The 25,547-nt window shown below is 28.6% G+C and overlaps 4 protein-coding genes, 1 long non-coding RNA gene and 1 other non-coding gene across 42 annotated transcripts in view; 3 read left to right on the top strand and 3 right to left on the bottom strand.

The window, feature by feature from the left end:
* The window catches only part of LOC108003092 (neuroligin-4, Y-linked-like), a 307,743-nt gene extending 303,303 nt beyond the window's left edge, over window positions 1–4,440 (top strand). For all 19 annotated transcript variants that reach the window (XM_062079286.1, XM_062079270.1, XM_062079287.1 and 16 more), the window contains 3 exons: window positions 1,536–1,809; window positions 1,919–2,065; window positions 2,227–4,440. In XM_062079286.1, the coding sequence (XP_061935270.1) occupies window positions 1,536–1,809; window positions 1,919–2,065; window positions 2,227–2,873 (1,068 nt within the window). In that variant the 3' untranslated portion in view covers window positions 2,874–4,440. The remainder of the gene's footprint in view (window positions 1–1,535; window positions 1,810–1,918; window positions 2,066–2,226) is intronic.
* Window positions 4,441–5,648: 1,208 nt separating this feature from the next.
* Window positions 5,649–8,304, bottom strand: LOC107993769 (la protein homolog). 2 transcript variants are annotated; one of them, XM_062079288.1, is made up of 8 exons: window positions 8,231–8,304; window positions 7,644–7,951; window positions 7,120–7,473; window positions 6,874–7,016; window positions 6,711–6,795; window positions 6,374–6,628; window positions 6,161–6,293; window positions 5,649–5,944 (listed from the first exon to the last, which is right to left on the bottom strand). In XM_062079288.1, exons 2-8 carry the CDS (start codon window positions 7,803–7,805, stop codon window positions 5,862–5,864), a joined length of 1,215 nt encoding a protein of 404 aa, XP_061935272.1. In that variant the 5' UTR covers window positions 7,806–7,951; window positions 8,231–8,304; the 3' UTR covers window positions 5,649–5,861. The 2 variants fall into 2 exon arrangements, with proteins under 2 accessions (XP_061935272.1, XP_016905868.1); XM_017050379.3 differs by having other exon boundaries at window positions 7,644–8,304.
* On the bottom strand, window positions 6,017–6,107 carry LOC114576954 (small nucleolar RNA U6-53/MBII-28). Its single transcript, XR_003696531.1, has one exon. It is a non-coding gene; the product is annotated as a small nucleolar RNA U6-53/MBII-28 (small nucleolar RNA).
* Window positions 8,305–9,843: 1,539 nt separating the features above from the next.
* On the top strand, window positions 9,844–12,072 carry LOC108003823 (translationally-controlled tumor protein homolog). The gene is made up of 5 exons (XM_017066353.3): window positions 9,844–10,011; window positions 10,535–10,605; window positions 10,783–10,970; window positions 11,041–11,310; window positions 11,604–12,072. The coding sequence occupies exons 1-4, from the start codon at window positions 9,984–9,986 to the stop codon at window positions 11,270–11,272; spliced, it is 519 nt and encodes a 172-aa protein (XP_016921842.1). The 5' UTR covers window positions 9,844–9,983; the 3' UTR covers window positions 11,273–11,310; window positions 11,604–12,072.
* Window positions 11,847–25,547, bottom strand: part of LOC108003778 (retinoic acid receptor RXR) — a 58,087-nt gene continuing 44,386 nt past the window's right edge. For 13 of the 18 annotated variants that reach the window (XM_062079298.1, XM_028664426.2, XM_017066318.3 and 10 more), the window contains 3 exons: window positions 18,741–19,047; window positions 17,466–17,791; window positions 11,847–17,312 (listed from right to left, as the gene is read on the bottom strand). In XM_062079298.1, the coding sequence (XP_061935282.1) occupies window positions 17,039–17,312; window positions 17,466–17,791; window positions 18,741–19,047 (907 nt within the window). In that variant the 3' untranslated portion in view covers window positions 11,847–17,038. The remainder of the gene's footprint in view (window positions 17,313–17,465; window positions 17,792–18,740; window positions 19,048–25,547) is intronic. The other 5 variants (XM_062079296.1, XM_062079297.1, XM_062079295.1 and 2 more) reach the window with 1 other exon arrangement.
* On the top strand, window positions 19,043–25,514 carry LOC108003831 (uncharacterized). Its single transcript, XR_009831131.1, has 2 exons — window positions 19,043–20,903; window positions 20,978–25,514. It is a non-coding gene; the product is annotated as an uncharacterized LOC108003831 (long non-coding RNA).

A 25,547-nucleotide genomic window follows, 5' to 3' on the forward strand; every position in this document is an offset into this window, starting at 1 on the left:
GAACAAACAGATTAATATTGTCTGATAGTTCTAATAATAATTGAAGATAAAAATAATTTGTATAATTTTTTTATATATTTATAATATTATTTAAATATTCATTGTATATATAGACTTTCTTTTTCTTTATCAACTTAAAAATAGCTGTAATAGCTTGAAGAAATTGCTAACTAGAGGATTCAAAACCTTTTTCCTTTTTCCAGCAACCTTACTTGGCTGATCAATCAGGGGTATATTCCACTTGCTCGATCGTATGTTTAAGGAGAGTACGTCAACGTACAGTCAGGCAAGCAATATAAGATTATACCTGGCCGATTAAATAGCATAAATAGGAAAAAAATATATTATATATTAAATAGATGAAAATATACTGAATTTTTAATTCACATTTTTCCTTGTTTCGTGAAACTAAAATAAATCCTCCATCTCTTGATCTCTGAAAACGAAAATTTCCCTACTGAATTATCGAAGGATCATTACCATTTGAAAAATATCACGCGCCAGATGGTTTAATAAACCGACCAGGCGAATGGATCGATTTAATAACGCAAACTTTCGAGATTCGACGAGGTCAAGTTTCAGCACAGCGTCACGCTTAATTTACACCGTTGGAGACTTGCGGGATAACGCGAGGGCTCATCCACCAAACTCTCGAGGCATTTGATTAGATCAGTAGCTTCATCGTGAAATCATGGCCAGTGGTTAGGGACACAGAGCGGGGAGCAGAAAACTTGAAGATAACCAAGATGGAAATCGATGTCGAGGAAAGAGGGAGAATTAAAAATTTTAATTTTATGATAGAATTGAATGGAATCGAACTATTTCCTTCCATTTTTTTTAAATCTATCGATTAATTTTATCAAACCAACGTATACAAATTTATAGTACAAAATTGAACAAACGAATAATTTTAATTTATCGAACTAATGTAACGAGTCAGGATGTCTATATGCAGCTATATCGTAAAATTTATTTGAAGCGAAGTCAACGATACTATCTAATTTATCTCGTAGTTGCGCTATAGGCGAAATGTTGAAAGTGTCAAAAGAGGCAGGAACTTGAAGTTAACAAGTTTAGCCTGCGGGTCACGTTTAATAGCGATTTAGCGCGTTTGCTTGCCACGGTATGACCAACTGTATACGCACAAAGCAAAATTTAATTAAAAGGAAGTCGAGCCGCGCACGACTGAAAGGCGGCCTCATTTAATAAGTTCCGGTGTCATGGTTAACTCTTCGTCACATAAAATCGTCGTTACAATTAACGCTGCTCTCTATAAATTGTGTTAAAAATATCTACAGCCGATACGAATAAGACACAAAAGTACGATTCGACGAAAGTAAAGGGTATATAAAATGAAAGGAGGAGAAGAAGATTCAAATTTTTCAATTTTTCAATTTTCAAATTCGTAGGAAGATTTCTCACTCCAAACGGAATTTCAATATCTCTCTGCGTCTCATTCCTATTGAAAAATCTCTTACGAACAGAATCCATCTCTGGATTTTCAAACATTATATTACGGACGAATTTTGTTCCAGCGTCTGGGCAGTATTCGTGGCGAGGATATATCGTATATCTTCGGTCTGCCGTTGGTGGGTGGAGGAGCTTTCTTTTCGCGGAATTATTCTCGCCAGGATCAAACCGTCGCCGAAGCTGTTCTCACATTTTTCACGAATTTCGCGAAAACTGGCAATCCGAATGAGCCGCACAAAATCGAATCGGTGGATTACGGCACACCGAAGGAAAAAACGCGATATCGTGGCCTTACGTGGGAGCAATACGAGACTGGTACTCAACAATATCTCACAATTGGTATGTTTCTTCTTCTTTGCATTTTTTTTTTATTGTCTTCTTTGTATATATCGAGTATAAATATATATTATTGATTATTCGAATTATATGTTATAACATATTATTTTAGCTATGAAACCAAAAATGAAGAGCCATTATCGGGGTCATAAAATGGCGGTTTGGTTAAATCTGATACCTCAACTCCATCGACCCGGCGACGATGATGTTTCTATGCGTCACCATCATTTTCGAGAAAGAGGCGATCATTTTTATGCAGGTAAAAAAAAAAGAACAAAATTTTTATTTCAAATAATGTTAATCTCTGTTCTATATTGATTACATTAAATTTATAAAATATTACATTCGATTTACACGTTATAAATGATACACAATTCAACAAATAGATTAAATTGATTAAGAAATTGTTGAATTTTTTAGGACCAGTTCGAGACGAATGGTACACACCCTTACCCCTCGTAGGAACAACTAAAGCCAGCGCCTCGTCCACAACAGCGTGCAGTACAACTACAGGCGATGACAGTATCACCGAGGATATTACCCCAATCCTGGATGATTCAGAAGACGACGCTGAATTGTTACAAAGACTAGCTTCTCGTCACTACTATAGCACTACCACAGCTCTGGCAATCACCGTAGGAGTCGGTTGCATTCTATTAGTGCTCAATATGTTGATATTCGCCGGCATTTACTATCAGAGGGATCGAGACAAAAAAAGAGCAGCCATGGATTGTACACCAAACGGGCAAGAATCTCTACCAATGACTACCAGGTCATCTATAAAAACTCCAGACAGTCCCAGACCAGCTCAAGAGCCACCACCATCGTACACTACCCTTGCAAGAAGTCCCTCTATCCAGGAACATCAACAAATTGTCCAGAGTCAATCGACAGAAGTTGACGAACAATTTAAAAGTGAACAGAAATCTGGTCACGGGACCAGCAATGCCATTCACAAAGATCCCATTCCTCCAAAACCACCCACAAGAACAACCAGCTCTTTAAGTACTACTAGTGGCACCAATACCATTAAAAAACGTGTGCAAATTCAAGAAATATCCGTATAGCATTAGGGGTTGCCCTTAGAGGGCAACATGAAGAACAAGAAGGTGACTTTCGTAGATTTTGAAGCGAATGGCGAATCCAAGTTTTGAGATGTGAATTAAGAAATGTTCAATGACAAAGAAAATTGTTTTCTTGGATTATAGTGGAAACGTATCGATAAAAAATTGAAACTTTCGGTGTTTTTTTCAACACTTGTTAATGTAAACTCGAAAGGAAAATGAATTCAAAGCGTCATTCAATTCTATGTTAAGTATTCTCTAATTATTCTGATGTGTAAACAGCGATAACTGCCATATGTTATTAAAAAGACAAAGTGCTTTAAAGGAGGGCTTGAAAGACTATTGTTCCTCGATTATGCACATAGGACTCAAAATATTTAATATTTGAGTACGTTCCTTTATAGAATGTGATATATTTCTTTCAGGAGATATTATCAAAGTCATGTGTTACGTAAGACTATTCATAATGAATTAATTCAATTTAAAATAATTTTAAAAAATTAAAAAAAGAACATTAAACTTAACAATAACTATTAAGAACTGTGTTGTTAACTAACGATGAAATATTTTTCAAATGTTTATTATCGATATTTGTTTTTCTATAAATATATTATTGAACAAATATATCAAACATACACATCTTTTCTTTTTACTTATTTTTTATTATATACTTATGAAAATAAATGAAAATAAATTTTAAAATCTATCTTAACTTATCTTAAACGTGATAGTAAATGATATTACAAGAAAATATTTTCTTTTTTTTTTATTTATCAATTTTATTTAAAAAAAAACAAAATTGGTAATAAAAATTCGCAAGTTAACAATATAACTACACTTATCAATGTTCTTTTCAGTGTTTTTCTCTTAGCTTACATCCAAGATTACATGACCAATAATTTATGATATAATTGATATTAATTGATATTATGATATAATTGATATAAGTTCACGAAAGATTCCTATTTCTAGTTTTTGTGTGCAACTTAAAAAAATTAGTCTTTTCTATTTCAAATCGTGCATAAATTCGCATAGATAATCAATTAAGTAACATATATGTAACATATTTGATACATGTATGATATTTCTCTATTTCATAGAGAATATGAAAAAGATGATTAAAAATTAATTCTAAATTTTAAACGACGATAGTTTTGCGTAGTTGATATTGTAAATGTGATGATTAATATGATTTTTTTAATCAAAAATAAAATTTGTAGATAAGCCACTTTACTAATTTTATTTATTCTTGAAAATTGTTATTCTTATTAGAGAAAAAATAGAAAAATTATTTCTTATTAAAATATTCTCTATTATAAATTTTGTTCTATTTTATCATATTAAATGACGTAATGAAATATTTAAAGAAAGACAAAAAAGAACGCAGTTATCTCTTCATCATCTTGATATCATTCACAATTAAAAAAAAAGAAGAGAAAAGTGAAAAAAACTTATATCTACGCATTCAATACAATGTAAAAGACCAGTTCTTATATTCGCATTAAAAATTTATGCGAATGCTATGTGAAAGTTTAAGATTTAAATAGTTAAAGAAAACAGATGAAAATAATATACATTTTTAATATAGTTCAGTTTATAAAGAACTCCACGATACTTGCGCAAGCATTGAGTTCTCTAGTGAAGTTCTTTAGTAAAAATATATGCTCAAAACATAATCGTAAAGATGAAACACGATTTCTTTTAAATTAAATTATACGTAAATCTCTTCGACCAACTAATCTAAGGTGAGATTACGTTCGTATTTATGCAAATATTATTCATTTTCAATTTACAGAATTTTTCAAACTGAATCTATTACTTATTAAAAAATTATTGAATTGGATTTACAAAATTTAATATAGTATTACAAAGAGATTTATTTTTTGTTTAAATATTATTTTAAAAATCATATAATTAATATTCATATATAATGATATTTTAATATCATTTCTTACATAAAACATAAAAAAAATTTATTTCTTTGTAATATTTTCTACAATAATATTACATATTATTTATAATCATTGTTCTTCCATTAATTAATAAAATTAAATATTGCTAATACTTTGAATATATATTATCGATATAAATTTCATTTTAAAAATATTATTAACCTTTAAAAATTTATTCTTTAATACACATAATCCAGACTGGTTACCGAGACATATTAACGTACAATACACTTACAATCATTCTATTAAGATTGATGTATATGCGAGGAAAAAATTTTTCCCCTCTGAAAAAAGAAAAACATCATGAGCTTTAGCAGATGAAATTTCCATCACCGTGTAAAAAGATTACACTTGTTTAATATAGTCGAATTTATTTAATCGAGCGTATGCATTTTTTGAGGCACATGAAGTAATGAAAGCGTATTGGTATGAATAAGAACATAACATTGTACTTTAGATAGCAATCATACTATGCACGGTGTTGCGTAACTGTACTATCGATTTCGATCATTTTCAATACATAATTTCCCAATAAAAAAATAAAAAGAAAGAATATTCGTCAAATTTTGGAAATGGTACGAATCGTCAGCACATTATGACTATTCCGTTAACGGTTGTGTGAACGGGTTATCGAGCACATAACAGTGAAATTTAAGTAGCAAATTAGTAATAAAAAACACTTTGTAAATTTCACTGTAAAACAATAAAATGCTGATTTCTAAATACATTTTCATTTCGAATGGAATTATATAATTAATTTTATAATTAATCTTATCCTATAATCGAATGTGTAAAGCTATGCATGGGACTATGAAATAATGTACAATTTACAAATATAAACAGCGTTGTACTTTTATCCTTATATAAATAATACACACTGTTATTAAGCATAACAAAAAATATGCACTTAAGGTAAGTAGCTTCCTATTTTGAATATCTTTTCATATTTTACACATAAGTGTCCATATAATAAAAATATGATTAATATACATGTGTATAGAACATTTTTAGTTTCTTCAAATTAAATATCATTTTTTAATTACTCGATAGCAGCCTTTTTATTAGGAACCAGATCATTGTTGTCACTGTTACGCCTTTTTCTTTGACCTCGCGTATTACGACCTACAAATATATAATTTTTATCAATTTAACATATATATAATTTTATTTTAAAATTTAAAAAACATAATTAAAAATATTCAGTTATTTTTGAAGTTTAACTCATCGAGATCCAAAGCATATTAGCATGATCTCTCAGTATTAGCATGGCAAAGCATCATTATAAAAATAATATTATTTTAGTTTTAGAATTATTTAGCATTATCTTACTATACTGACCTTTCTTGCCTTTCTTTCCTTTATTATATTTTTGCCTTGTATTTACTATTTGTGTTTTTGCCTTTGTGAGATATTTCTCTTCTTCTTCTCCTTCAAGAACGCGACAAGTAACTGTTTTATCTTGAATCAATATCTTATGAAAACAAAAAAAAATCAATAAAACAAATCGATATTAACTAATATTAAATTTTAAGGAATAACAAAAATACTCACTTGATTATCTGTCATTTTATCAATTATAGTCTTTGCAGTATTTTCTTCCTGCAAACGAACCCATCCTTCCTTATCACCTATTTTAAAATCAACAAATGCAATATTTGCATCTAATTCACCTAAACGTTCTTTAATATCCTCTCTTGTACATTTCTCAGGTACATCAATAAAGTGAATCACACAACCCTTTGGTAATGAAATATCCTTTTCATTTTCATCTTCTTCACCGCTTTCATCATCTTCTTTATTTTTCATCTGAAAATGAGTTATTTTCATATTGTAATTCTCTCATCTTTAGAGTAAATATAATATAAGAAATAAAATTTTCTGTACTAACAGATTCACTTTTCTTTGCCTTCATTTCTGATCGTTTTTGTCTTCTATCTTCTGTTTCTTTAGCTTTTTCTGCACTATAGTCAGCTCTAAAATATTAATATTTTAAATTAAATGTGTAATTTCATAAAAACTTTTATAAGGATCAAATAGTTTGATTAACTTACGACCACTTTCTAATCAATTCAGTGTCTCCATATTTTATAGATTCTCTAGCCATAAAAGCTTTTGCATCTTCTAGAGTTTTGAATTGTACAAAAATGGAACCCTTGAATTGTAATTTCTTTCCTTTATCTTGATATTTTCTCATCTATCAAATAAAAAAAAATACTTGAAAATCTAAACACTTTTTGGCAAATTTTTTCTTTATCTGAAAAATGAAAATTTTTATCATATAAAAGTTAAGTACTTACAACAATATTTTCAAATGGTTCATAAGCACTGAAAAATGTTTTAAGTTTTTCAATATTGGTATCCTGTAAAGGAAATCCTTTTACATAAGCAGTCCTAGCTTCCTGTGCTTTTCTATATTCCTCATTATATATTGGTAAAGGACATTTTGGAGAACGACGAATTTTTTTCTTATCTTCAGATATTTCCATAAGTTTGCTTAATTCTATAGCTTTTAATATAACATCAGGTTCTTGGCTCATAGAAGCCAACATTTTAAAGTTTAACATAACAGTCATAGGAACCCAACCATCGTCCAATTTTGTTTGTTCAATAAGAAATTTATCTCTTTGCATATTCACATCTCCAAAATAAAACTAAAAACACCAAAAATTTTATTTTAGTAACAATATAGCAATTTATATTATTGAATATTATAAATCTTTTCTTTGCGTTCATACAAGAAATATATAGTGACATATGACTCATACATAAGTCATATATTTCATTCCTCTAATAATTAATTATTTTATTCATAAAATAATACCTCGATTTGATTTTTTATTTTTTCCAAAAGTTCACTAGGTGTTTCATCAGATGTTTGTTTGGTAGCATTTTCGTCAGAAACCGGCTTTTCATTTTTAACCTCGTCATCAACAGCATTACTTATTACAGTTTCAACTTTGTTTTCTTCTTGACCGTTTTCCATTTTTATTACTTCTTATACAGTACACGTTCAATAAGATTTAAGTTTTCAATATTTATTTTTTAAACGTAAAAAGAAATTAGTTTGTTGCTAAGATTGCACTCCAAACAGCATGCCCACAAATGCTTTCTTGGAAACCGGAAGTAAATCTTACAAATAGAAACGATAATTGATCATATGAAATTTGAAAATAATTATGCAACAAACAATTATAACTTAACAATTTGTTATACAGCATAAAATGAGCTTTTCCTTATATCCTTATTCAAATAATAAATTGAATATGTTTAATAAAAATATGAGATATATGATAAATAGGAGAAATGATTATAAGCAATTAATATCGGTATTAGGAATTTTATTTAATTAAAACATATTACTTCGTGAATTATAAATTAAAAATTAGACATAAATATTAATATAATTACACTAAAATATTTGATATATTTTAAACCGGAACTAAAAATAAGGATTTTATCGAAGTTTGTATAATTTTTACCATAGACTAAGTATACAAATAGATCTACCATCTACTATCTAATATTTTTTACTTTCTTTCATAAATACTTCTTTATCTGTATATTGTATAATAAATAAAAATATAGAAATACATATATTTAATATATATGATATATGAAAATATAAAAATATATATATAAAATATATATTCATAAAAAAATATTATTTGCTATATAAAATATTAAAATATCTATTTTAGCATTTAACTAGTAGTGTCATCTCTTTGAAAAGTACACAAAGTAATTATAGTCAAATAATGAAAATTAACATATTATAGATTATATTTCTAAAAATAAATTTATATTTTTTTGAAATTTTTAAATTTAATATTTTTTAAAATAATATTAATAATATACGATTTTGTTAAATATTTAAATATCATTTATGAATGAAATTATTATAAATTAATGAATTCATACGATACTTCATTTATAATTACGCGCTAAAAAGCAAGTATAAATAAGAGCAAATAGTGAAAAAAGGATAGAAATAAATAAAAAATTATGGCATTAATGCCATTTTTAGATTGTTGCAAATGAAACTATATAAGAGAGTGAACTAGGGAAGGAAATACAGAAAGAAAGATAGAAATAAAATAAAAATTGATCATTAGCACCATCTCTTGAATATTAAAATTTTTAATTTAAAATTAGGCTAAGATAAAAAAAAAAGCTAGATAGATTTAAAATAAAAATTGGAAGTTAGCGCCATCTCTTGAAATTAGACATCTTTCCAAAATTAGTCGTAAGATGGTACTGATAATTAATTCTTATATACGCAAAATTTTTCTATAAATTTTAAGGTAAAAATTTTTATTTAAATTTCAACTTAGTAATATAAATATAAATATAAATAAAAAATAAAAATAAATAAATATAAATAAATATAAATAAAAATGTAATTGGATATAAATACAGAAAATGTATGTGATTTTTTTTTATAAATTTTTATTCAAATTTCGACTTTGTATTAGAAGAATATAATTGAATAAAAAAGAGCGTGTAAAATTCTAAAAAAAAAAATTTTTCATAAATTTTTTTTCAATTTTATATGCTTATCTTTTATATTCTTATTTATTACAATTGCTATTTTTTGGGTTTTATATAATTTTTTCTTAATTCTAGAAATATTTTTATAATAAGAGTTGTCATGCAATATTAAACGTTTTTGAACATTTTAGTTTATTTTTGATAAAATACATAAAAAAATATTTTAGATAAAAATTAAAGTTTCAAATAAGATATATTTTATTGCTATTAAATGCATAAAACTATAGATATATAAGGAAAGATTAATTTTATTCTTTTATGTAGAATTACATTTTTTATATGTCACATTTAATATATTAATCAATATATTTCGGCATTCTCTCTAATATCTCATAGTATATCATGAAAATCAAAAAATTATTAATAAGAAATAATTAAATATCTTCTAAAGTAATGATTTTTGTTGCAAATAGTTTAGTATTTTTTATAGAAAATATTGTTACATATATAAAATTCCATGAGGTAGTAGATCTATTCTATACATTGTTTGTGATGAAGAGTGCAGCGACGCTGGTTCAAGCTTCGAGTACTGCGCTCCCTTCCGGTTCGCTCTTTTCGGGTGACTGAGTCTTATTTAGTTTAGCTGTAATTAAATCTTTCTCCATCTTCCACCATGAAGATCTACAAAGATATTTTCACCGGTATGTAAATTCAAAGTATCTTTAAATAACATACATTACAAATATTTTTCAAATTATTTGTTATACGGAGAAATAAATTATTACACTTGATCAAAGATGGATTTACAGTGACGTTTCTATCACGAGGATCAAAATTTCTTCAGTAATAATTGCAAACTATCTTTTGCCTATGGTTTTCAATGTATAAATCTATAAATATATCATGAAACATATTTTTAAAACTATTTATTGTTATAAAATTATTGAAGTATCACTTGAATATTTAATATTCTAATTTATAACCTCTCCATATGTTCGAAATGACTCATTTCAATACAAATGAAATATTTCAAGCAATTAATATTTCACAAATATTTTAAAGAAAAATTTTAATTTTGAATAAGTTTTTTACTATGATAAAGGCATTTTTTATTACTATTTTCTATCAAATTTATATGATACAATTTTATAAAATAATATATGCATTAAATAATTTATTTTATTATATTAAATTTTATATTTTAATTCAATTTTTTTATTATAGGTGATGAGATGTTCTCAGATACTTATAAAATAAAATTAGTTGATGATGTTCTATATGAAGTATATGGCAAGGTATATATTCTTTTAGTCTTATTTTAACATTCATATATTTATATTTAGCTACATTAACCTGAATTTACCATATATTTAGCAGCCTAAATTTATTTTATATTTAACTTCAACTTATATTTAATTAACATTTTAAATATTTATTCATATTATTAATTTATTTTTTATTTTTATAATTAGGTAATTACTCGTAAATCAGGTGACATAGAAATTGCTGGTTTTAACCCATCTGCTGAAGAAGCTGATGAAGGAACGGATGAATCGGTAGAATCTGGTGTTGATATAGTCATGAATCATCGGCTTCAAGAAACCTTTGCATTTGGTGATAAAAAATCTTATACTTTATATTTAAAAGATTATATGAAAAAGTAAGTATTGATTTTCTATTATAATTTATTTTTTTATTAAATAATAATATTTTTAATTTAATTTTTGTAGATTGGTAGCAAAGTTGGAAGAACAAGCTCCTGATCAAGTAGAAGTTTTTAAAAAGAACACAAATAAAGTAATGAAAGACATATTGAGTCGTTTTAACGACTTACAATTTTTCACTGGTGAATCTATGGACATTGATGGTATTGTTGCGTTATTAGAATATCGCGAGATCGATGATGAATCTGTGCCTGTACTCATGTTATTCAAGCATGGTCTTGAGGAACAAAAGTTCTAAATAATTTTAGGTATACAACAAATTGTGGAAAAAATATTGTGAGTTTTACATTTATTACTTCTATTTTATTAATATTGCCTAGTGTATGTAACTATGTTAATAATATTTAGATATAGATTAGAATTAAATACATACATGTTAATTCATGCCTTATATTTTAATTGTTTGTATTGGGCATTGCACAAACATGTAAAAAAAAAATGGTGATCAGATTCCCGCTGTGATACGCTTTTTCGGCATAGCGTCTATTATAGCCAGATATTAATTTATATATATAAATTTATATTTATAAATCGATAGAATAAAAATTAATATTTATATATTTTTGCAGATAAACTCAAATCAAGACTGTACACAATGCTGAAAAGCTTGTGAAATTTAGTTAATGGAAAACACGATTTTACTTCCAATCTTATTCTATAACGCAGTTAACTTATTTTTTTTTAAACAACAATCAATGCCAGTCTCAATGGAACTAATAATTGTAAATATATAACTTAATTGAAGGGAGGATATTACAAAGCACATTATCCCTTCAATTATTATATTATCTGTATCTGATTTCGCTGTAGTGTTTATAACATTAATTTTTTACTTTTTTTTATTGGTCACTTATTAGAGAATTTAATTTATAATTCGAAAATGGAAGATGGGGAAAGAAGTTTGCAGCGATGAAAATATCAAAATATACATCTAATTATTGTTAACATCAAAAAATGTCTGTGGGTAACAATTACATCTGAAACATACTCTGTATAATGTCCATCACGAATAAAAAGGTGTTTTCATAATTATGCTTACGAGTCGTGTTCTTATTTTGATATAATTGTGTATTTTAATCAATTGTTTTAATTGAGTTTTATAATAATAAAAGTACACAATAAATCAAACAACCATTTTGCTTCATAAAAATATTATATTTAGACAAGTCAGAATAGACGATTTATCTCTTGGCGCAAGACGGTACATTATATTTTTTTTACTAGAGAATTGTTATTAGCCATACTGTTTTACATTCTATATATGACTTCTTCACATTTCTTCCATTAACAATTTCGCTCTCGCACTATCGCATTCTCTCTTATACTCTTTGTTCTCTACATTTATATCATCATCATTATCATATTTATTACACATATTCTTTTATGAATATATTACTCTCATTCGTTATAAAACAGTTACCGATCCAATATGGAATCTTTCGTATTCCAAATATGTTTTCATATGTCATTACCTGAAAAAATGTTATATTTTTACGCATACGAAAGCGTATTTTAATTTTAATAATGTAATAATAATTCATATGTATGTATACAAAATGCAACCACAAATGTATACATATACATATAAATAAATGAAGGATCAAAAGATGTGCGAATTAGTTATCGCTTCGAAAAATGACATTTACAGCTTAAAGATAGTAAATTGAACTTCAAAAATGTACGTACATACAATATATACTTATGTAAGTACATATTCGTGTTCATAAATATGCATATATTATATATACATATATAGCATTGCTTTAATTATCGAGCACAACCATAGTATTATTACTAAGCACTAACATGAATTAGTATTCCAATTTAAAACAATGTATTTGAAAAACATATGAAACAATCAACATACTGAGTTTGTTACAATAAATCGTATTAATATAAATAAAAAAAATATTTATAAATATCTTTAAGCTGTTAATATAATAATTATTTCTGAATTGGAATATTATATTAGAGAGCTATACTATACATTTATAATTAATGCATTTTTGAATATTAATGAATTTTCTGTTTACTGTGTTCTTAAAATTACAAGTCTTACGCATAATTTATTAATTTACAATCAAATTATAAAAATCTACTCAATAAAACGGTACAACAATTTGATAAGAATTTTTTTTTCTTTGTTTTAATTTGAAGGAAGAAAGATAAAAATATGGAATATTGGGCCATGCTAATATTCCAAAAATTAATTAATTGTAATGGCAGTAAGTTAATTTGTTAATACATAGCATTCATTGATACATGAAATTTTATGACATTTATACACACAGAAGGATTGTTTTAGTACTCTAGTTTTTAATTTAATTCATCAAAGGTACAGTAATTTAATAGGACACCTGCTACTATTTAAGTGGCATTTACCTTACATGCTTCAGTAAGGTAAAAACAATTATTTTATTCATTATTACTATTTATATTAAACTTATTTGTACTGGTCTATATAGAATGGGTGCGTAGAACCTTTTTAATCTTTTCAAGTATTATAAAAAACTATGACTAAATATCAATGTAAAATTCTAACTAATATTATTTTTCATTTTAGTACAAGAAAAAATATAAAAGTATAAAATATAGAATGTAAAAGGATATCATGAATAATTAAATACATAAAAAATAACAAATTTCGTAAGTAACCAAATAATAATAAAAAATTTTGTTCTCTATCTGTTACAATCTGAATGTTATAATTCATAATCATACTAAAGGTTTACAACGCACCGCATTCGTTCATTTTAGGACACTGTTACTAAGTAAAACATTACTACATATAATTTGAGCATCGTACAATTTCTAGAATAGTTCAAAGAAATATGGCAAAAGCATTAAGTTTATATAGATATAATTGTATAATTGTATATATAATTTTTTCATTCCCATATATCACTTCATCATAGAAACATGCTATTAATTAATAAATTTATTTCAATACATTCCAGAATTCCATCTTGAATCTCTTACCTTTAATATTATCTTCAATATGTTTTAGAATAAGATATTAAAAATTCTGCCATTATCTTTGTCACTTTACTGACCGCTAATGAGGTTCTTAATAATTATTTGTGAAAGTTTTGTTTATATATATATATATTCATATATTATTATATGTATATATGTATAGATATCATCATTTTAACATTTATATATTTATATGAAACTTCATTCACAGGTAGCTTCATTCACGCCCACCACTCTTTATGATTATATTTCACTGCTTATTTTTTTTCATTATTATTATTATTATTGTTATTATTATTATTATTATTATTATTACTATTATTACACGTATTGAGGAATTAGATGAGGTGACCGCAAAACGCGTTTCATTCAGAGGTAATTTTGGTCGAGATATATATTTTCAATATAAATGTAAAGAAACAGAACATATCATTCTAATTTAAAAACATCAAAAAAATTGATATTACAGAAATTGTATGATAGTTTCTTATGAAAAATGTATAAATAGAAATTTTAAATTATATATAATATATAAACAGAACTTGAATTTAGTTCGAAAATCGTTCGAAAAATTATCAAAATTGGATTGAATAAGTGTCAAAAATTTATCCTTTGAATGTGTCACATAAGAATTATAAAAAATTATTAGATATTAGGCATTTGAATAAAATGAACAGCAACTCCAGCAATATTAAAAAAAAATCAGGAATTTAATAATGTGTTTTTTTCCCATGATGATAATGCATAACATTAAAAACTCTCATCAAATAGATAACAATAACCAACAACTAACAATCGTAAGCATTCACGCAAAAATAGAAATATGTTTAATAATATTTTAATATTATCATAATTTATATCATCGAAGTAAGTATGATCATTCCTTATGATTTCTAGGGATGCTATAGTAATTTATATAGATAATTAAAACTGAAGGATATCAGAAAAACAGATCTCTTTTTTAAATCTTAAAATCAAATTACAATCTAAAAACAATAAATTTAAATATTTTACAAAAGGAATATAAATATATTTTTATTTATAAATATTTTTAATAATGTTCTAAAATTATTTCAATAGATTATAAAAAATATATTAAATATATATATTATACACATGATTAAAATATATAAAAATTTAGAATCTTTATTGCCACGAATTTAAAATCAATGAATTTTTTATTAAAAATATAATAATCACAATTCAAATTTTTTGCTATTATTTAAAAATAACACAACTCAATAAATTTTTCAAAATTTAAAAAAGTAAAATATAAAATAGATGTACTTTTTTTAAATTTTCTTTTATTATTTTCTTATATCCTTCAGCTAAAATCATCATGAGAATTCTGAGAATCACTAACAACGATAATAAGGTTTCTATCTTAGATCTGTTCTTGATCAATTAATTCTTAAATATCTAGGTTTAAAGGATAAACTTTACATTGCAAGCATTGTGTCTCTTGAATGTTTTTTAAGAGTTTTCACAATATAATACATTAAATTCAATGAAAAACTCAATTTTTGCATCAAATAGTAAATTACTAAGAATAGTATTAACTTATATATACTATTCACTATTACACATAACAAAAAATTGCAATTAAACACAAAAAAAAAGACAAAAAAATAATAATACATGATATATATAGTTTCAATTTACCAAAAATAAAAATTGCTCTTAATAAGAAATTTTCTTTCATATTATCAATTTATCTTTTAACAATGTGAATATGTTTATGTATGATAAATGATACCTGGAGTATATCCATCTTTTTCATTAATTTTTCATTTTATAATATTATGTGTTACAATTTCAATATTTTTTATTACATAAGTTGCATACAAGTATATATATATACGTATTTATATACAATATATATATATATACACACTTGTATGTATTTGCATATATGTATATATATAATAATATATTTATATATTATATATATATACAATATATATATATATAAAAAGAAATATTATAATATATTTAATTGATAATGAAATTAGTAAATTTTACTATTATTTTTTTTCTCTATACTCTAAAATACAAAACAATAAATTATCGTATAATGCACACACGTGTAAAACGTTTTCGTTTTATGTAAGTATGTATAATAATAATATATCTAAAGATGCTCTTTATGGCTCATCCAAGTGTACGATCCGAATCGAGGCAGCGTTGGAATGTAAAAAAAAGCTTGTCACGCTTATTATAGGTTGAACCAACACCGAGGATTGTAATTCACATAAAATGAAGGAGATCGAAGAGTTGTATCATCATCCTATATATTGTATATATTTTGAAAGACTAGTAAAATAAAGAAAAATTAATACACGAGTCGAAAAAGTAGAGAGTGAACAAAGAAAAGGGAGAGCATAAGAAATCAATATCTTAGGAACTTCCACATGATTTTAGGATGTGCATAGTTCAACGTGAACGCAATTGAAATCTAATGTGAATCGGCAATAACCGATAGGAAATCGGCACACGAGAATTTTGCTTGTACAATGTATGACATACATAAACAACATGTGTCATAGACTAAAGAATGCAAAAAGAAAGAGAGATCATTCCGAGGTATAACAGCGAGTTTGAAAATTCGTCAGATCGACTCTCGTAGATGTTATAAATCCCGTTGATTCGTTCTCAGCGATAGCATCCATTGTTCGACTTCCGACATGCTCTCGATACGAATCGAAGAAAAGGACGTTGATTATAATAATGCGCTAACGAACAGAAATATAAATAAAACAGTGAAAAAGAGAAATGTAAGTATATTCTATCTCACTCGATATGTGAGAATCTCTATTTTTATTTCGTTTTTTTTTTTCTTTTTCACTGAGAGACATATATCGAAGTTATCAACGGGAATTTTCTTTTTTACACACATACATATATATATATATATCTCTTCAATGATGTTCTTTGCTTTTTTGATATATTATATATCTATATTATATTTGTTTTTCTGTCGTATCTTTTATAAATCGGTGTGCCCCAAGACGCGGCACACCTTCTGTTCCTAAGGATCTGATCGTGATTCTAACATCTCGACGAGAAAATCGTCGATCGGTACGTCACCGATCATTTTGAAGAAGAACAGGTACTCGAGGCACTTTAATCCGATCGAGCGGATGGCGGGCAGGCGTAGAAGTAATTTCGCGAATCTTCCTGCATCGTCGGGCCAAGCTACGCGACAATAACCCTCCAGGGCGCCATAGATCTTCTCACGGAGCAGGGTCACTTCCTGGATGGATTTCAGTCCTCGAACCTCGGGATTGAAGAGTATTATAGATCTGTTCGTGATTAATTATTCGTGATAAGAATAATGTAAATTTAAAAAAGACAACGAAAACTTGTTCGATATGGAACAACAAAAGATTGCCATCGTATTCCATGAATAATTTTCAAAATAAAAGCATTAACATAATAACATTATTATTACAGACCTGAGACAGCCAAGCTCTGTCCTGTCCATCTTCATTTCACGCATTTTCGAGACAAGCTCCGAGAGGACACGGTCGAATATCGTGCCCACGCCAGCCTGCTGCGCCGAGTTCCGATGCACGGTGATCCCTGTTGCCAGCACGATACCGTCCTTCACGTCGATGGAACGGTGGGAAAAGGAGGCTATCAGCAACTCGTTCCAACCGGCCCTGAGCAGAAGTACCTGATCCTCCAGTGGCAACGACGTAAAATGCGGGATGTGTTTCGCCCATGCTACCAGCTGGAACAGCTGTTTGTTCGTGGCGTTGCAAATGTGCGACACTGCATTCTGTGCATTGCAAGAGATGCCGAATTAATCGGAGCGTTTTCGTGGAATAGCTACGCGCGACCATTCCACGAAAATATCAGTTCACGACGTCGTTGTTTGTACGGTGGCGGGAAAAAATTTTAGGGGGGGGAGGGCGCTTCATTTACGGCCCGCGTTCGAACCACGAGCAAAATGGCGAAAAATTTCGTGTCTCGCTTCTTTCGTTGCGATTAGTGAGAGTTAATAATCGCGTGTGTATCGAAAATTTGTTTAAAATTTAGAGTTGTATATACGGTTTTGCCAATTTGCGACCAATTACAAGTCTCTCGCAAAAGTGAAACTATTAATAATAAAATTTTGGAAGTTACAAGTTGTACAAACTAACCACAAATTCCGTTGCGCGGGAGAATGGTAAATTTTTATTTAAGTCTCGTTTCTTTGTGCTAATGAAATTGCGCATGAGTTATCTACGATCCAGTTATTGGAGATGTTCAATTATTCTAAAGTGTACACGACTCGATCGATTTTTTTTTAATTCGCATTACACGACGAAACGATCATATCAGATAGATATTAAGAAAGAAGATCTCAAACGAGATTAATTTAATCACCAATCCAGGCCCAATGACAAATAAATTGATTTCATACCGACACAGCTGTCCATTATCTAAAGCACTCCAATATCACGAACTTCTTCACATCATATTCGTTCAAATAAATTAATAAATAAAATAAAAGTATAATTTTAAGTAATTCGGTTTTTGATATCATGTCATTTGTATTAAATTATACTTATCCTTCAAATCGGAAACTTTTAAACCACAAATTAATACACGTTGTATATTTGTATTAAAAAAAAATGAAAAGTAGATCGAATCGTGTATACAGGGTGATTGAAACAAACGATGTCGTGAACTGTTCCAATTCTACTATCCGTTTTATCTCTTCGTCACATTCGATTAATATTTACCTCGTAATTTCCCTGTTGCTCCATCTTGCATTCGACTCTTTTCTCGGCCTCCAGGATACGCTCGATCGGCATGTCCGAATGCAGGCTACTAGTGCTCTCCACCTCGCTCTGATCCCTTTCCTTGGTACGTTGACGTTCCTCTTGGACCGCCTCTCTCTTCATTCCCATCGCGAGGCATTTCTGGTATCTGCAATACTGACATCGATTTCTCTGCCGTTTGTCAATGATGCAGGATTTCTCTTCGCGACACGCGTACGACAGGTCCTTGCGCACGGTCCTCTTAAAAAATCCTTTGCAACCCTCGCAGCTGCAAAGGAAATCATTTTCTCGTTAGAATATTAAAAGCGGAATATTTAAAATTGCTTCGAAGTTTATAATTTTAATCTTTAATTTTTACGACTTTGAAGACACTTTTTATATTTCACGCCTCTGCTAAAGCTTAATCTTATTGTTGCTTTTATTTATATATCAAAGAGTTTCTTATTAGGTAGAATAATTCATTATGAGTACGAATAAAATATTCTTGCGAATCGTACTCACTCTATTAAAAAATATTGTTGCGCATCTCAAAAAATTCTGATCCAATTTTGAATTTAGACTTTTCGTAATTTAAACACTATTATAAGAGACAATTCTTTTTCATCGTTAAAGATTATAAACAATTTAACGTTAACTTAATTTACACTCGAGAAAATTTATCTTTTCAATTGCAACCGTATAAAATATATTCTTAGCGAAATTTCAGAAAAAGGATTCACGATTTCAACGATGAATCACCCAAGAACATCCAGACAACACCGACTCGTATTTCGTGAAAAGAGTTCGAATACGTTGTCGTGTTTTATCCGACTCTTTCGCTCGATTCCACTTCGGCTAATCCAGGGATTGAATAAAATACCTAGGGGTTTACGATCCCTCTCGCGTAATCCCTCGTCTCTCTCTCTCTCTCTCTCTCTCTCTCTCTCTCTCTCTCTCTCTCTCTCTCTCTCTCTCTCTCTCTCTCTTTCTTTTTCTTTAAGAACAATGTATCCACCAGACAATCGAAAGTTGCACGCGTGCACGAATAATTCAATCAGACCAAAGTAATGGTGCGGATTGTTTAGACTTTTGGAAATTTGCGCGATCGTTACAATCCAATAATTTTGACTCGATATTTTAATCAGGCCATATATTTTTGCGAAGGAAAGGTAAATGTTTATGGATTGTTTTGCAATGAAATTCTAAAGAATGTAAAAAACGGGGTCATCGAACGGGAAATTTATTATTACAAATGATACAATATTTCAAGATGTTTTATTGCAAGAATAAAAATAAATTCTTCATATTGAAACGTAATAAATTTTAATAATGCAAGTTTGCAAAATATTGTCAAAAAATTTACATTATTTATTAGTATTTTATCTGTCACGAATTATCTATAAATTATATATATATATTTCAAAGAAACGTATCTATTTTCGATAAAGGCAAAAGAGGTGATCCGTTTTAATCATGTACTTATCAATATCAAAAAAAAAAAGAAAACTGACACGTACATTCGAAACTAATCGATAATGTTTTCAATTTAATTCATCTCACGAATTAAAAAAAAATCATATTTATTTGTCCAATAAAAACAAAAGAGCGATCCGTTTTGCGGTTATCAATTCCAAAAAAAAAAAAGGAAAAAAAAATTTACACGTACGTTCAGGGCTAACTGATCAATCAATCACAGTGTGGTTTTTAATCCAGTTCGGTTTGTCATTGGGTGTGCGGTATATCTGTCTTCTCCCGATGCTAACGAGGGCGATGAATATCGAATAAAATGGTGGAACGCACCGGGCCAGTAGCATTTAAATATCGCAAACAAGCTTTCCGTTCCGTTTTCGTTAAAGCTCCCCGATGATAGTCGTATTTGAGGATCGTTTTTAAAATTGGAACTAGTCCAAAAACACTCGGCGACACATTCCGCGAACAGGAATTTATTTTTGTTTCCAGCCATGCACAAAACATCGGGCGTATTTTCGATTCGGACCAAACCTTTTCCTCGCAGCTTGTTTTCACTTTTAATAACTACAAGCGACAAGCGAAATCCTCCCGTCTCTTTGGGAGGAGATCTTGTTAGTCTTTGAAAGCATCGATGCCAATTAGAGCGAATTATTGCGCGAGGAAAACATTTTGCCGGTAAGATGATTGTTTCACCTTCGATTGAAATTTTTCGTATTTATTTTAAGTGCTTTTTCTTTTTCTTCCTTAAGACGAAGAGGTTCTTCCGTACGAAAAATTCCGTACAGTAGAAAATATTTCCAACTTCGCTGCTGCTAACTTTCTGAAAGAGCGAAAGAATGAAAATTGGAAAAATTGCGAGAAAAATAGCGGTGAAACAAACTTGTACTCCGCGTAAGTAGTCCAAGTCTAATAAACCAAAATCTCGATACTGTTCCTGAAGAGTACGAAAGAGAAACGATACGATGAAGTAATCCCATGGATCTCGACGAACGTCAAAACGCTCGCGCGTCCTTTCTTCCTTGCGCTTGCGGTACGCGAGTTTTATTCGAGATTTATGCGTGTTTTCAACTACGAAATCCGGTGGAAGCGTCACGAGACGATGGATGGAGTTACACGACTCACTGTTTTCACTGTCCATCCGTTTCCGTTGTCGTGACGCGAGACAATGCTTGTATGTATTAGGGACGAATTTGGACGAGGCGTGCATTTAAATTGCTACTAAAATACATTAAATTCGTTGGAGAGAAGAAAACTTTTCAACGAATAAAATTATTTAAAATTTCGAAATTTTCTATCCCAACAAAATTCCGTCTGAAAAATTTAGATCGAATCCTTTTCTTCCATCATCGAGCGCGAAATTTCGAAATTTTTCTTCCAGCTCCCGATCGTGAAGAAATTAAATTATAAATAAGAGAGTAACGAGCAACACGTGGCGAGATTCTGGACCACCGTGAAAGTCGTTTGATCTCGTCGAGTTTATGCTTAAAGACAAATAAGTCTGACGCGAGACACGCGCGAAGAAACTCGTTCCACAGACCGAAGTTCCGCTATCGGAAATGCGCAAAGGCCTTCGACATCCGTCTACAATAACATTTTGATAATGAATAGCGACACGCGGCTTCCTTTCATCCATTTGCGATTCGATGTTTTTCCATCTGTCTAGAGCAACTCGTAATCTTGCGTAATCGTCTCGTCGAGGAGCTGCTCAATTTGCATTGTGAAAATAAAAAAAGACTTTATGGACAATTTGAAATTGGCATTTATTTAAATTGTCTGTAAAACATTACCGACCGATAATTTTCAACGATGAATTTATTTCACAAGCTGGAATTCAATTCTTTAGGTATAATTTTTCATTGAATCGTACATGGTGTATCATTGACCTGACTATTTTGTTCATTACAGGAATTACTTCGAAACCACTTCTGAATTGCATTGTAAAAAGTAATTGGATCTATGATAACCGACAAAAAAGAGGATTATTCTAAGAAGAATGAATAAAGCAACGATAAGCAAAGAAAAAAATAAAGAAAGAAGATGTATCTTTTATAATCCAAGAGACAATTTAAATTCATACATTATCTATTTCTATTATATTCTCATATTTTAAATCCATTTACCTTTTACGCAATCTCTTATTTCAAAGTGAGTAAATATCCTATATTCCCTTCTCTAAAACAAATTTCCTAATCGTTGTAAAATAAAATTCCACTTGTGTTGTTTCTCACAAGGGAAGAAGAAAAGAGAAAGAGGAAAAAAGGGAAGAAAAATCCAACGAAACGGAAGCGAGGCGATTAATTCTCCCTGAATCGAAACGCATTAAGAAATGAAAGAGAAAAAGGCCGCGAATCTAACACGGGCCTTGATAATGACCGTGATTGCTTAATTAGCTGCCAGTGGAGCAAAGTGAGTGCACACAGAAATAGCAAACAGAATCATCCCTTGCTCCATAGGAACTACGGCTGGCTAGTCGTCCTAACCAGGCGAGCAAGTCCAAGGTTGTCGAGGCTCTGATGCAACGCGAGCCATCATCATCATCGGTCGCGCAAAGTGGGAGGCGGATGGAGGTGAAACGGCGGTGGGGCACGCGCTCACCAGAGAACCAATTGGAGCTATAACGACAGTTTTGAGGAATCGAATTTTGGAGTTTTGAACGGAGGAAACTTTGAAATTTTTATAGATCGAACGCGAATGGAATGGAAACGTAACGATCATCGCCTATTGCGCTTTAAATTGCGAAAAGTTATGAAATTGATGGTTGGAAAATGATGGAAAATTATGAAATAGAAATATAACATAGAGGAAATTTTGAGATATAAAGAGAGGGACTTGCAAGTTTGATGAATTATCAAAATACGAGTTTAGATATCGTGATAATAAATTCTAAAGAAAATTGAACAAGGAAAAAAAACTTGGAAGTTTTATCGTAAATGCAACGAACTGTGTGATAATGCTTACAAAGCACTTCGAAAAATTAGAAAGAATTAAAATTGAAAGAAAAATGAATTATTTTATTTGGAATAGCGTGTTGCATTTTGTAACGAAGGAAATTTGAAATTTGGAATTTTTATATCTTAATAATTGTCGTGAGAAGAGGAAGAGATAAAAATGGCGGAAGTGAAGGAAAGTAAAAGACGAGTAGCGAGCAACTTAAGAGAGATTATCTTCCGAGATTGTTTTATCATGCGTCTACGACACATTAAATGATGATCTCAAGTTTTTCGAGCTGCTCACGTGTAACGCGCGACACTTAATCGGTCGATGACGTCTATTACATGGAAACATGGGTTGGTTCTTAATCGATTAAGACTAAGATGGCAACTAATATGCGACAGAAATGATTGATGTACTCGATGGCAATTATTTTGCCATTTTTTTTTTTTATATATAGATTTTTTGAATCCAATTAAATGTAAGAAAGAGAAAAAATTCATCGTGCAAAGTTTTCTTCGAACAAGTTTCTGTAAAACGTGAAAATTCTTAAATGTTCACAGATATTTAATATTTAATATTTTCTTGATTAATGGTAATATTTCTTCGTATGAGATCGTGAATATTTTTTTTTTTTGCATTTGAAAATTTGACAAAGAAAAAAATATTTTTCGTATAATAATTGAATATACTTTCATCAAGCTAATAATATTTTCCATCAATTATGCCTATATATTAATAACATTATCAGTTCAAACTATCAGAAATAGATTAAGATATAATTAAAAATACTCGTACAGATTATCTTTATTATCTTTATTGTTTTTCCAATGATAGATTAAAGATGTTTATTACAAATACTCGATAAATATTCCCATCTTTCGCAGGTGTCTTGAAACGAAAGTTCAATCGTATTACCAAGGAGTTACAAACTTACTCAATTAAAACTTTTATCGAATTTCTAATTTCGTATGAATCCTGTAAATCTTAATGAGAACAGATGAAATCGAAATAAGAGGGAGACTTATCCAAGAATTATTCGAGGATACATTTCACAATTTATTTATTCGAAATATATATATATTGGAATTATTGAAATTGAAAAATTTACATTAATCATAGAATCATTAATAAAATGGAAGAAAAAAAAATTAGTCATGTTAAATATGATAATCAAGTTTTTTTTAGCGTATTCTTTAGCTATTTAAACTCGCAAAGTCATGATGAAGTATTTTTTTACGATAAATAGATTCTCAGAAACTTTATTTTTATTCTACGTTATTACTGAAAGTGTCAGAACGAGGAGAATTTATTAGATCTTTTTTTTTTCTTATGTTAAGAAGGAAATTTGCTCGTTTAAGAAAAAGAAAAAAAAGAAAAATATGTATTAAAATATATATTAAATGTATTATTATATGATTCGTTTATCTTTAATTCGTTTAATTTTGTATAATTTTTGTTCGAACAAATTTCTTTTTTTGCACAAAAGAACGGTAATGTAAAAATTAGCCAGTCTTTGTTGAGTCATATAGAGGGTTGATTGAAAAACACGTCATCGTTCTTAAGATATTTCTGTATATAGATGTTACATAATTTTATAAGCGATAAATTATTTTCAAGTCACTCGGTATCGATCTGTTTAATGTGGGGCGTGGACTATTCCACTTTTTATTTTAAACTTCCAATATATGAATCCATCTTCCATTTTCACCTCCTGGCTTATAATTCTTTTAGCAGTTTTTTACTTATCACTTATATTCTACTTTGACATTTGATCAGACGAAAAGGTTGAAATAATTGTGAATAATTTTTTTTATTCTTAGATATTTCAACTGAAGTTTAAATATTTAAATTTTATTTGATCATTTATACATTATTTAATATAAATTTTAAGTTATTTCAGTTATTTTAAACACAATTATACATTCTAAGTATCTTAAGGATTTTGAATATCTAAAGAGTCATAAGAATTTTAGATTTTAAATATCTAAAACATAGTTCAAAATTGATAACTTCAAATATTAAAAAATATTCTGTTCGTGTATTTTAAGTATCTTAAAATACATTAGAAAATTGTTAAATATAATAATTTAACAATCTAACTAAATTATCTCTATTGAAGATAATTGTTTTAATTGTTTTAAATTTCTTAAGTAAATATATATTGAATTTTAAAAGAATTTGTGAACAATTTCTCGCTATTTATTCTTCGAAAAAATTCTTGCAACACATTATACGACATGAACACTTTTACTCTTACTTTACTCATACTTTCTCCTGATATACGTAACAATTACATAAATGGGCCCAGCTGTAAAATGACAAAAGAATAGACGATTCATGTTCGTGAAATAAGTCACGAAATTTTATGTTTTCTTATTCCTTCGA

Source organism: Apis cerana, linkage group LG9, assembly GCF_029169275.1.
Source record: "Apis cerana isolate GH-2021 linkage group LG9, AcerK_1.0, whole genome shotgun sequence".
Lineage (NCBI taxonomy): Eukaryota > Metazoa > Arthropoda > Insecta > Hymenoptera > Apidae > Apis > Apis cerana.

Bases quoted from the DNA above. Each gene is read 5' to 3' on its own strand.
- LOC107993769 (XM_062079288.1), bottom strand. From the start codon at position 7,805: ATGGAAAACGGTCAAGAAGAAAACAAAGTTGAAACTGTAATAAGTAAT. The intron at 6,796-6,873 runs GTAAGTTAATCA...TTAATATTTTAG, and splicing joins GAATTGATTAGAAAGTGGTC to AGCTGACTATAGTGCAGAAA. The intron at 6,629-6,710 runs GTTAGTACAGAA...ACTCATTTTCAG, and splicing joins AGGCAAAGAAAAGTGAATCT to ATGAAAAATAAAGAAGATGA.
- LOC108003823 (XM_017066353.3), top strand. From the start codon at position 9,984: ATGAAGATCTACAAAGATATTTTCACCG. The intron at 10,012-10,534 runs GTATGTAAATTC...TTTTTATTATAG, and splicing joins CTACAAAGATATTTTCACCG to GTGATGAGATGTTCTCAGAT. The intron at 10,606-10,782 runs GTATATATTCTT...TTTTATAATTAG, and splicing joins TATATGAAGTATATGGCAAG to GTAATTACTCGTAAATCAGG.